This window comes from Drosophila kikkawai, chromosome 3L, assembly GCF_030179895.1.
Source record: "Drosophila kikkawai strain 14028-0561.14 chromosome 3L, DkikHiC1v2, whole genome shotgun sequence".
NCBI lineage: Eukaryota > Metazoa > Arthropoda > Insecta > Diptera > Drosophilidae > Drosophila > Drosophila kikkawai.
This window is the reverse complement of record NC_091730.1, coordinates 35,974,893-35,988,066: the sequence shown is the minus strand read 5'-3', so window position 1 is coordinate 35,988,066 and position 13,174 is coordinate 35,974,893. Positions and strand designations below refer to the sequence as shown.

The window sequence follows — 13,174 nt, the reverse complement described above, 5'->3', positions numbered from 1 at the left end:
ATGATATGCTCCGACTCACATCAGGTGGTCAGAGGCAAGGATAGGTGTCTTAAGATATTATTTTTGTTAAAGTCTAATGACATTTCAAAATATAACAGAGAGTACATGTCGTTGTAAAGCGAACATAAAACGCGAAAAGGATCGTGTGCCTCGAAATTAGTTTTACAAATATCCAAAGCTATAGGCCGAAAGTAACGTGATGGCCTAGAAGGAACTGAAAAGCGTATTTGTTTAAGAAGATTACTGGAAAAAATATATCCATTTATTAATTTATGCAGGAACATCACGCCATGGCAGGTCCGACGATCCTTAAGAGAGGGCAGGTCCAGGAGGCGTAGTCTGTCGGCATACGGAGGAAGGTGGCGATGTGGGTTCCAGTCTAAACCCCGAAGAGCGAACAAAAGGAATTGTTTCTGTACCGATTCGATAAGATCCTGATACTTTGCATATTGAGGGGACCATACGCACGAACAATATTCGAGTATGGGCCGAACCAGGGATATATATAAAAGTTTTGTAGGGTAGGGATCATCGAATTCATTAGACCATCGTTTTACGAAAGCAAAAACACCCTTTGCTTTACCAACAATTATACCGATGTGATCGGTGAAGCTCAAGTTGTGGGTAAATAGAACACCAAGATCCGTTACAGAGTGGATACGTTCAAGAACACTCGTGCCTAAGGAATAGTTAGCCTGGAAACAATTTCTGCGGTAAAACGACATGTATTTACATTTGGAGTTGTTAAGAAACAATAAATTGTGAGTGCACCAGGACATCATGTTGTTTAAATCAGCTTGCAAAAGCTGAGCAGAGTCAGGATTCACAAGAGGCAAACATAGTTTTACGTCATCAGCATACATCAAGACGTAAGAGTGGAGAATAACTTGGGGCAGATCATTTATAAAAATGCCAAATAGAAAAGGACCGAGGTGGCTCCCTTGAGGAACACTAGAAGTCACGTGAACAAGGTTTGAGAATGAACCCTTGAACGCAACTCTTTGAGTACGGTTCGACAAATAAGTAGAAATCCACTTGATCAACGTAACCGGAAAACCCAACAGACAAAGTTTCTTCAGCAGTAATTGATGATTCACCGAATCGAAAGCTTTGCTGAAATCTGTAAAGATAACATCGGTTTGGGTGTTATTTTTAAATGCGTTTCTAATGACAGCAACAAACTCAAGGAGATTTGTAGACGTTGATTTACGTTTCATGAAGCCATGCTGTGAGGGGGACATTATTGAGCTACATTGGTGCTGAAGCTGAGTAGTAATTAGAAATTCGAATAATTTGGGAATCGCACTAAGTTTTGCAATACCTCTATAGTGTTCAATATTAGATTTACTGCCCTTTTTATAAAGCGGAATGATAAACGATTCTTTCCAAACTTTGGGGAAAAACGAATGCTGAAGTGATAACTGAAAAAGTCTAGACAATGGTCTACATAATGAGCTGGCACAATTTCTCAGAACACAGCTAGGTACAAGATCTGGACCAAAGGAAAAGGAAAGTTTGATTGTTCTAAGATTATGAAGAACATCATCTTCGCTGATTACAGGCATAAAAATGCAATTGGAATGCGGGAGTGGAAAAGAATACTCTGAGTTATTATCGAAATTAGTTTGTGAGTATGTAGTCTGGTAGAACTTTGCGAACAGGTTCGCAATATCAGGCTCATTGGAAGCGGAGGCATTATCGAAATGAAGACATGAAGGAAATTGTTGAGATTTCCGTTTCGAGTTTACAAAAGCGTAAAATTGCTTCGGGTTAGCCTGAAACTCAATTTTGCACCGATTTAAGTGGTTTCTGTAGCATTCAGAATTGTGTGCTAGGAAATTTGTACGAGCAGTTAAATATCTCGAATGGTCGACTTGAAGACCAGATTTGCTATACTTTTTAAACAGTCTGGATTTCAGATTTTTTAGATATGAAAGCCGACGAGAAAACCAAGGGGGCTTATGAGAAACTTCTGGTGAGGGAAATGAAGGGACATACATGTCGAAAACTGAGTACATTATTTCATAGAAACGCTTAACAATGTCTGAGGGATCCTCTGTGGAGTTCAAGAAAGTCCAATCCGTTAAGGATAAGTGGTGATTCATTTCTGTAAACTTAGCTTTTCGAAAGCAACGAAACGTTGCAGGCTCAGCTTCCGGACACAATAATAATGGTGTGGTTCGAGGGTTAGCTCCAAAGTGGGATGATAAGCGTCCTCAGGACTAGAAAGAGGGTCAATTCTAGTGACGTAGGCATTGGCAAACTCAGAGACAAAGATGAGGTCTAAGACGTTATTACTGCAGTTCCTAACAAAATTTAATTGTCCCAATGAATGGTCAATGAGACCATGAATTAAATCGTGGGGTGAGGTGGGAACAAGAACATTTGAATCAGGTAAGGGCATCCAGGAAATGGAGGGTAGATTAAAATCACCCGTGACGATAAGGTGGTCATTAATACCAAGGGAAGAATGAATTTCTTGAATTAAGAATAAATGCTGCATATAAATATCAGTGTCAGACCTAGGTGGAATATACGAGCATGAAACGTAGATAGAATAATCGTAAACCTGGATGCGAACCGCCACAAACTCTATATCAGTGTCAGTTTTAGAAATGATATTGGAAACCAGATCGGATTTAACCGCAATGAGAACACCACCGCCTGTCCGTATAGGACGATCACGTCTAAAGATGGCATAGTTCCCTGAAAAAATCTCAGAGTCAGACACAGAGGAGTTGAGCCATGTTTCTGTAAAGACAATAACATTGGCATCGAAAGAGACACTATTGACGTGCAGCCTACTGAGCTTGCCAAGTAAACTACGAACATTCTGATAGTGAAGAACAAAAGAGTCTATTAGTTTTTTGGAGGCCTAGTTGAGGGAGTTTGAGGCCCGCGAGCACGAGGAGTACTTTTGTGTTCGAATTCATGAACAATTGCATGCTTAGGCCACACAGAAGGATCAAGAGCCTTAGAAAATAGTTGGTCAGAAATTGTAATTTTAAACGAAGATATATCACGTCTTTCCTTAAAATTGAATTTGGAGACACTAAATTCAGTAACAGAAACATTCAATTTGCTGCTCAAGTGGGTCTTAACGTCGCCCTCAGAAGCATCTGTATTGAGGCGGGAAACAAAAATCTGTTTTTTCGGAGCAACACCAGCCAAAGGCACCGGTCCGCGTTTGGCAACGCCAGAAATTGTCGACTGTTGGGGGCCGCTTCTGGTAACGGCCGGCACCGAGATAGTGACCACCGGGGGAGCCACTGGGTTGGGATTTGACACCACCGACGCGTCGTTGATGGCAGCAGCACGCGACGTGGATGCCTGATCGGTGTAGACAGGCTGCTGAACCGGGAGCATGGTGGCTTCGCCCCCTCCGAGAATGGGGACTGGTGCAGCAACTTCAGCAGAGGCAGCAGCGTGCAACGTGGACGCCTGGACAACGTTGACAGGCTGCTGATCCAACGGCCTGACAAGATCTTCAACCATAGAAGTTGTGATCGATGATGCATCATCACCAGAGCCGTTATCCACGGCTGCAGGCTTGGCACGTGGGGTGAACTGCATAAGGGGGCATTCAGGGTCTGGAAGAGATAAGAACTTTTCAGACAGGTTGCTCTTGTTTTTGTTTGCGGGGTCACTTAGCAGTTTAAGCGACTTGAAATGGTGTTCCGCCTTCTGGAAGCGAGTTGACAACTCCTTAAAGCCGGCCGCCAACGACTGAAACTCCAGGTGAGTCTGCCTCATGAAGACCCGCATATCGGATTTGATATGCAGGCAGCTCGGGCACGTCCAGTCCAATCCAGGATTTTCGCGAATGCGGTCGGTGATACGCGATCCATTTTGCCCCAGATCGGCGCATCCAATGTGGGCGATATTATCACAGAGCCAGCAGTAGACAGTGACATGCCGCGAAGAAATTTTTTGGCCGTTCGGGCACTTAGGGAAACAACACGTAGCCATTATTGGAATAAAAAAATACTTTATCCAAGTAAATTACGAATTGGATTAATTTATTTGCGCGACGAGATGGCCGATCAAAACAAATTATACAATTGTTTTTTTGAAAAAAAAATTGTTTAAGTTTCGCGGCGAACAGACCGATCAAAACAGAAAGCGAAGAGCGCACAAATAAAAGCTTTTATCTAAGCGCCAAAAAATAAGAAATTTGTGTTATTGATTTAGCTAGCGCCAACAACAAATACAAGGCGATGCAGCGATAAGCGGTAAACACAATGCACAAGAATAGGAAGGCAAGGCAATTGTAAAATCGAAATTGTTTTACGACGATAAAGTCACAGACTTTATTTACAAAGGACCGGTTGTTTATTGATTATGAAGTTCACGGAAACACCGACCACTTGCCAAAAATTTGGGTTTTGATAAATAGGATTTCACTAAGAAAACTTTGAATAAATGTAGAGCGATATAAAGCACGTCCAACTCAAAGCTTGGCGAAACGATACAATAGGAATAAAATACAAATTCTAATCTGAGCAAATAATGCCAAAAATGTTAGACTAATTGTACGCCAGCAAATATTTGCAATTCATATAAATGGTATTTGGATTCCACAAGGAATATAGTTTTACTAATATACTTCAACAACATAAAGGTCGCTTCTAATTTCTGAAAATCACTTGAAGTTAAAGAATCGGTTTTATGATCTTAGAGAATCGAGGCACAATTGTTTGAAAATAAGACGCCAATTCAATAAATGGTCTTACGGCGGTCACTAGTTGCACCGATTGAAAGGACAGACTTTTATCGTAAGGATTTTCTATGAATTGGGTCTGATTCCTCCACCGCGTACCTCATAGCCCAGATACTGCGTAGCAGGAAACCCATAGTTGGCAACGTTAAAAGAGAACCCTGGTACAGTCAACACATGTAACACAATTTTCAGTCTTCTGAAAGTGTATTCTTCCGAGTTTGCCTTGATTAACACGTCACCTATGTAAACTATCGCAAACAATTATGATAAACTCCAAACGCTTTAACAATTGCATGAAAAAGATAGAAGATACATTCTTCAGACCAAATTATTTTTTCCAACAGGACCCTCACGAATTGGTACCTGATTTAAGCTTAAGAAACATTTTACTTCACAGAGTCTGACATAAGCGGCAAAGGTTACTGTTCGGAATCATGTTCGAATTTTGCTCTCGATGGTCTAGGCCCAACCTTTTGTAGCATAGGGCTCGCAAATGGAAAGGCAAATAGGCGAATAACCTTTAACCTTTATTTAACCAACAACTTTAAGTTCACGCTATATCTGTAAGGACACCTCTGCACTGTTCTATTTATGTCTACTAGACGAATTTCTAAAGCACCAGTATATTCCATAATTCGATATATGAAGTTATTCACAAAATTGTTCAATATTTCCTCTAGGCAACCTATTATTATTAATTTAGCTCGCTGTCATTGTTAATCACATCTTATTTCATTAACTACTTCGGTTTTTCAGAGTAAATTGCTTGCTCGAATCATAACTAGTTACTACTACTACTACTACGATTGCCTATCCCGTAGCAGAGTCCACGAGTGGTTTAAACGTTTTCAAAGTGGTCGTGAGGACATAAATGACGATGAACATGTGGGCGAACCAGAATCAGTGATCACGGAAAATAACATCGAAATTTTGCATGAATTCATAAAAAATCAGCCGAAATCATCATCGAAATACATGGAAATAGAATTGAACATCTCCAAAACATCGATTTATCGCATTTTAACCGAACATTTGGCCTTACAAAAGGTGTATGCACGGTTTGTTCCGCACTAATTAACTAAAGTCCAAAAATTGCTCTGCTTGTGTCCGACTATTTGACCAAAAATCACACTTTAACCATCAACCACTCACCATATTAACCTGACTTCTACCTTTTCGGAAAAATGCATTTGCCGATGAAAGGAAAGCGTTATGCAGACGTAGAGGCCATTCAAAAGGCTTGCACCGGCATACTGGTCCCAATCCCGGGCAACGACCTAAAACACTCGTTCGAAATTATTTTGGACCGTGCAAAACGCTGTATTAAAGCAGAAGGAGACTATTTTGAATAACAAAAATTGTTTTTTTCGAAAAAACTATTTGTTCTGTCTTTTTTTTTAAGTCCTGTTTACTTTGGAACTCACCTTGTATATATTCTTTTCCAACGAGTGCGAGAACAAACAAGACTACTATCTCCTCATCGCTCAACGACTTCCAACTCGTTAGTAAAGGCGTCACCAAACGGCTTCTATACACCGACATACTCGTTGATTAAAAATAGGCAACATGGGTTCGAGCTGTCTCGACGCCATTGAGATGCACTGCCAAGCACTACCATGCTGATTACGGCTCTCGCACTACGTGGTTTCGTTAGCTTCCGATGCGCCTGCGGCAATGGGAGGTTACACTGTGTCAATATTGCACGCCAGTTGCACTGTTAATGCTTGCAACATTTTTAGCGTGTCCACAAACGTATCACTACATTTAATATCGATCGTAAATCACTAAATCAAAATGTCCGCAAGGCTGTGGTGAATCCCACTTCTGATGTCCAAAAAACAGTCATTTCGTTCAGCCGTAGTCAAGCTAGCAAGTTCTGTTCGCCTATCGCATCACGCCACTTTTCCTTTGGCCCTGTCACCCTTTCTCACTTTTCACTCAAACGACAATCCTAGGCAATCTTAGCCGTCTCTCTTTCCTATTTTTACGACAGACGAACAGATCTCACTCGGCAATAGACTGTCTTCTGTCCTTGTCCTGTTACCTGCTCAACTGTCATTGCGCCAGCACGCCAGCGACTCCTACAGGGCTACAAATATCTGATCATGCCGAATAATTCTGTTGCTATGGAAACAAGCATTCCAAATTTGTACTTAGTAACCAACTCGCCGACATATACATGTAAGGCATAATAGCCTGTTTATTAATAATAAATGCTGGATAATCTATAGATGTACAAGTACAATGAATTAGGGTGATGATATCAACGGCGACGGCGACTTTTGGCTCCTTCTGACGACTGCTGCTTATTGACGACTTGATCGACGACTTTTCCGACGATTGACCCTTCGACTGTAATGCTCGAACTTGATCCCTCGACGACTATTATGACTACTTGACGATTTGACTCCAACTTGACGACTTCTGCTTTTCGTACCGCTGCTTCTTCTCTGTTTTTCTTCTCCGACGCTAGTGATTTACTCTAGAGATGTACCTCTAAAGGTATCGCCTCCATATCTGCTGGCAGGCACGTTGACAATCATCGATAACCCTGACTGTACTTTACTTACATACATATGTATATTGCAATGTTGTTAAATGAAAGTTTAATTTGTGTTGGAAGGCAGCATCAGAGTTCCCGAAAATTTCTATCCCATAACTTAGGGAAGGTATGAGGTACGCCTTTGCTATCATAAGCCGCATCTCAGTCGATAGTACTTTTGCGTCATATACAGCTGCCAAAGTAGACCGTATATTTGTTATGTCCAGATGATGGACCTGGGCAGGCTCCGGATAGCTGTCTCGTCGGGCCGTGGGCTCCCTAACCCTTGCCCACCGCACACATAACAATAATTATCGAGAATCGATGTTACAACACTGTAACCTGCGCGGTTTACATTTAAACGCACAAAAATCACTCACACTACTATTCCACACCTAATCGACACGAATACTCCTCCTGGTGAACTGGAGGCCACATGCTTATCCCTCCCTGCTATGCAGCCGGCTCGCATGTCATCATATTTCTGCAGCTGCCCCTATTGCACACACACTCACACACTTACCCACCCATTTCCCCGGTTCCTTTACTTCCTTCCAAATAAAATGTACTCTACTCCATGTTCATTTTTACTTCACTTATATTTATAACATTTTCTCTTTCCTTCCAGATATTCCTCGCGCGGCTTCGGATTTTGTAATAATCGGATTCGTTTTGGGCGAAATCGAACCGTTTTCGTTTTTAGCTGCTCCGGTTTTCGGCAAATTTCTGCTATCGGAATGTTTCGTTTTCTCATCGTTTCTCACTGCTCAAGCAGCTAACTTGTGTTTTTGGTAATTGGCAAACAACGCAAAGTACTGCCTTTTATATGTACAATTGCCCGTTTTCTAAGCCAGAAAAAGGCAAAAAATGCTAGAGTTAAGCAAATCTAAGCATCTAAGATGCTTCCACACTTTTCACTGTTTTAATTCCGGTGGTCTCAATTAATTATATGGTTAATTTTGACCATTTAAGTAATCAAATTAAATAGCATTATTTAAAAACAACCATTCCTTCCTTTAAAGTTATTAATATATTAATTTATATTTTATAAGTATTTTTAACTGGGTGTTTCGTTCCACCAACAAAAACATGACCGTTCGCTATGAAAGTAAAAAAAAACCTTTTTGAAATACTGTGACCGTATATCTTGTTTATTAGCTACTGGCCGAAATTATTGAAATATTTCGAACATTTCCGCTTATATTCCATAGAAACTGAAAATACAATACGGTCATATGTATATTAGAGAGGACCAGAAGGATTGGGACGAATACCTGAGCAGCAACGCCCTATTACATGGCTTTTGGCCAGCATTTTTTTTCGTCTGGCTCGACTTATAAGCTATTGAGGGCTCTATGTATGCGTGAAGACAGAACACCCAGGTTCACTTAGGAAGATTCGTTGGAATTCGTATCGCAAAAACTTCAGGCAGAGTAACTTTTCAGGAGCATAAAGTGCTGAGTTAGGTCCGTTATATCTCAAAACTAGAATTCAGATAAGGCTTGGAAACTCATGCTTTGAACGGGACGATCTGCAAGATCGATCCTTGGGACGCTATCACGCCAAGGACAAAACAGGAATCAGTTTTAGCTACCAGCTTTGTTGAGATCTGTCCTGACTTTTAGGATCTCCCAATCCTTGCCGACGTAGCTCTTGTTATTCTTTTATATACAATCTTTTTTCCTTTATCCTCATTATCATTTTTACAATTGTCTTAACATATATAACTATTCATATTGTTTCGTAAATTAGGTTTAATTTTTATCTTCATTGCTACCATAATCTTTACATATTTCACAATTTTCATTTAAATTTAATGCATTATTCGTTACATGCAATTCATTTCCTTCTGTATTTAATTCATTTCCTTCTGTATCAATCCAAGGTGTACTGGCCATATCCCCTCATACGGTTTTTGTGTTTTCTGAAAATTTTGTACATTTCTTATCAAATATCTATCATTCCCTATATCCTTTGCAATTGCATAAGGCCCTTACAACCTCGGAATAAGCTTACTAGAATTAAAATTTTTCAACATATCATAATCCCCTACTTGATACTTCTGTGGTTCTTTACGTTTGGCATCAACATATTTGGAAGACACAAAAAACAAAGATCATTACATTTTCCTTATACTTATGTTTTCAGTTTGATAGTTACAGTTTTACATTCCCAGCTTTACATTTTCTCCAAAGCTCTAATATAACAAAAAAAGCTTATCAGCCCTGCTCCGGTAATCGAAAATGGGAAGATTTTTTCGTTTTCGTGTTTGAAAACGAGAAACCGGTGCTCCGGTTTCCAAAAACGAAAGATTTTTTCGATTTAAAAAACGATTTGAAAATGTATTTTTTGATGTGAAATCAGATCTGATTTAAAAAAGGAAAAAAATAGTTTTCTCAGTGGTCTGATGATGTTTGTACCGTCAAATGTTGACTTTCGATAAATTAACTTTAAAGGGCTGGAAAATTTACAGAGCAGCAATAAATTAAAAAAAAAAAAGTAAATTCCACGTTGCCAAATTATACACTATTAATCTTCATTATTTTTATATCCTTGCAGGGTATTATAGTGTGAAGGAGACGTATCCGACCCTATAAAGTATATATATTCTTGATCAGCATCAACAGCCGAGTCGATCTAGCCATGTCCGTCTGTCCGTCTGTCCGTTTCTACGCAAACTAGTCCCTCAGTTTTGAAGCTATCTGAATGAAACTTTGCATATAGTCTTCTATATACTCTCACTGCTATGTATGTCGGAACGGGCCGGATCCGACGACTATATCATATAGCTGCCATACAAATGTTCGATACATTTTTAGAAAAATAATTTTAACTTTGCTGTTTTTAAACATTTTTGCATATGGCCATTTTAGATATGGTCATTTTATATTATTTCAGAATTTTGGTAAAAATTTTATGAAAATCGGACGACTATATGATATAGCTGCCATAGGAACGATCGGGAAATTAATAGAAATAAAATTATAGCTTCGTTGTTCAACGCATTTTTATTTACTCTGAGATATAAGCTTTTTTTTATTATTCTAGAATTTTGGTATAAATTTCATAAAAATCGGACAACTATATCTTATAGCTGCCATAGAAGCGAACGGTAAATGTATAAAATATGTAAAGCTGGGAATGCAAACTGTAAACATAATAAGTATAGGTAAAATGTAATGAAACTCTGTTTTGTGAGTGTTTTCAGCATTTAAATCTATAATATAAACATCAAAACCAATCTGCAAGGGTATACAAATTCCCCTTAAAAGGGGAATTTCCCCTCATTGTGGAAACACTGATAGGGCCTATATTGACATACTAAAGGCTAATTTGGTTGAAAGTGATAGACTGTAAGGTCTGGAAGGGGACTTTATTTTTCAACAAGATAATGACCCGAAACACACTGCATACAATGTATAATACAAAAGAAGAGTTGCAAACTCCTTCACAATCACCAGACTTGAATCCAATCAAACATTTACGGGATCTTTTGGAGCGTCGTTTACGGTGCTGTTGCCAAGGTATTTTAGTATCCTTGTTTGTTTGGGGAATATTTTTATGCATAAGCAATAACCACAATATATACATCAAACGAAAGGTATTGAAGCGTAGATTAATTATATATGTCAACCTTTACGATATACCGCTCCGTTGAAAAGTTATTGCGATTCAATTTATATTTTCAATTTTTAAAATAAAAATTGGAGAAGAATTTTAATTTTCAATTATTATTTTAAAAATTTCAAATAATTGATATAACTCAACTTTTATATACAAATTGAAAAATAATAATTATTCTACAACTTTTTTATTAAAATTTAAAAATAAGAGTTAAAGCGCAATTAAAAAATAAAAATTGGTTATAAAAGTTTATTTTATTTTTGAGCACTCCTTCAAAAATTATGGTATACCTAAATATTTCATCTTTCCAGCTCAATTTTTTGGTAGTAACTTTTATTTTACTCATAACTCTTATTTGCGATCCCTGATTTTTTATTGTCCTGTACGCAGAGATATGAGAGCAAGTGTATGTGTGTACTTCCAGATTTGTTAATTTGATGATGATGACACAGTTCACTTAAGGCGTGTTCAAGACCACTTCTGAATATCGCTCAAACTCGGGAAAGAAAGAAGGCATCCAATGCAGGCGTTGGTTTTTTTGTTGTGTCCCTGCCCCTGATCTTGTTTTTCGCCGGTGAATTTCAGTTCATTTATTTCAACAAAATTAGCCCAGTGCTACAAGTATAAAATAAAATACTTAGGGTAAGGTGGGGTAAAGCCGACAGTGTGGGTAAACCAGACCTCCCTCTGTTTTCGAAAATCGGAAGCACTACGCAAACTAATATTAGTGTTGTCGTGTAGAGCATCGAAAACAATGAGAATGGTGGTATGACACCATTTTATTAGTCAACATTGAGATGGTCAAACGACAACAAGTTTGTTTTCACAATTTTGACTTTCATTTTTGTGCATAAAGTCCTACAAAGTGCATATAAGTTTGGTTCATTTTTTTCATAATTTCTTTTTTAGTTGCGTTTTTATGAAAAATTACGTGGTGGGGCAATTTGAGCAGCGAATCAGATGATACTGATTAATTATTTTGCTATTTTAATTTTTTTAATTCTATTATCTTTTATTACCATTATATAACATAACATTGATTGATATATCATTGCAAAACCTATATTTAGGTTATATCTGTACTAAATCAACCAAAAACATAGGCGGTCGGGTTTACCCCATCATTTTTGAACATAACAAAAATGAACTTTTTCGTAAAACGCTTGTATCTCAAAACTTTTCAGAGGTATGAATAAATTGCTATGCATAGAAAGTTGCGCAAAAGTCGAACCTTTAATTTGGTATATAACGACTTGATCCGATGTAAAATAAGCATTTTATAGCCAAAGCCATTTACTAGGTCGGATTCACCCCACCTTACCCTATTATTAATGCCCTGGTCACTGGGGTTAAAATTAGACAGGACTTCAACTTAATACCTAGTACATTTTGTTCAGGAGGGGGGTGGCCAGGAAATCCTCCGCAAAAGGATCAGTAGAAAATTTGTCCCACGAAGAAGAAATACCAGAAATTCGGGGGTCAAAGATGACGTTGGCTGGAGCGCCCGTTGCATACATTTATTGAAGTTCGTTTGGGTACCAATCTTAGCTTAGCCTCAGGCCCGCTGCTGACCGAGAAGCCCAGCTTAACGGCGCGAGTGCGGGAGAACCGTGAATTGGAGCGGCGTAGCCGTCCCTAGAAGCGAGCGACGATTGGGAACACGGGGGCGTGCGATCAGGAATACCGAGGAGCGGAGAGCGGGCGAGCGTTCCTAAGCTGGGAGCGCTTGAGCTTTTGGACGCTCGGTGGGAAGAGGGGGAGCAGGGCCTCCTGGCGTAAACATTCTCCCCCCCCCTTGCAATCACTCTGGTTGCAATAAACCCGTACAGGACGATGGTATGGAGGGGCGTCAGAGCGCTGCGTAGATCGTTCATGCTGGAGCGACGAGTAGCGATGAAGGACGGATGAGTGCCAAGGAGAGGCGGATGATTGCCATGGAGAGGCGGGAGCTTTTCGTAAGGAGCTTGCTGAACAAGGCGGAGGCGTCGAATGCCGTGAACAGGACGCATCACTGTGCGCTAGAAGACGTCGAACTTTCCGGACGAACTTAGCGGACGAACGTTGGCAGACTCGGCTACGGTAGGACTAAGTACCTCGGGTACGTCTGCTTTCCAGAGCGATCGCGGTGTGTGGAAATGAAGCCCTCGTATGTGATCTGGATGAAAGAGGATGACATGGAAATGAGTAATGGTCAAACATGAAGAAATGAAGTAGAACTAGAAGTATGGGGGTGACCGATGCTGCGAGCGGTGTGGATGCTCTGGACGTTCATGCGGATGCAGGAGAGT

The 13,174-nt window shown here is 39.6% G+C and overlaps 1 protein-coding gene across 1 annotated transcript in view; it reads left to right on the top strand.

Moving 5' to 3' along the window:
- The window catches only part of LOC108073243 (piezo-type mechanosensitive ion channel component-like), a 186,104-nt gene extending 178,169 nt beyond the window's left edge, over positions 1 to 7,935 (top strand). Inside the window, exon 7 of the mRNA XM_041776315.2 lies at positions 7,891 to 7,935. Coding sequence (XP_041632249.2) covers positions 7,891 to 7,920 — 30 coding nt within the window. The 3' untranslated portion in view covers positions 7,921 to 7,935. The remainder of the gene's footprint in view (positions 1 to 7,890) is intronic.
- Positions 7,936 to 13,174: the final 5,239 nt, after the last annotated feature.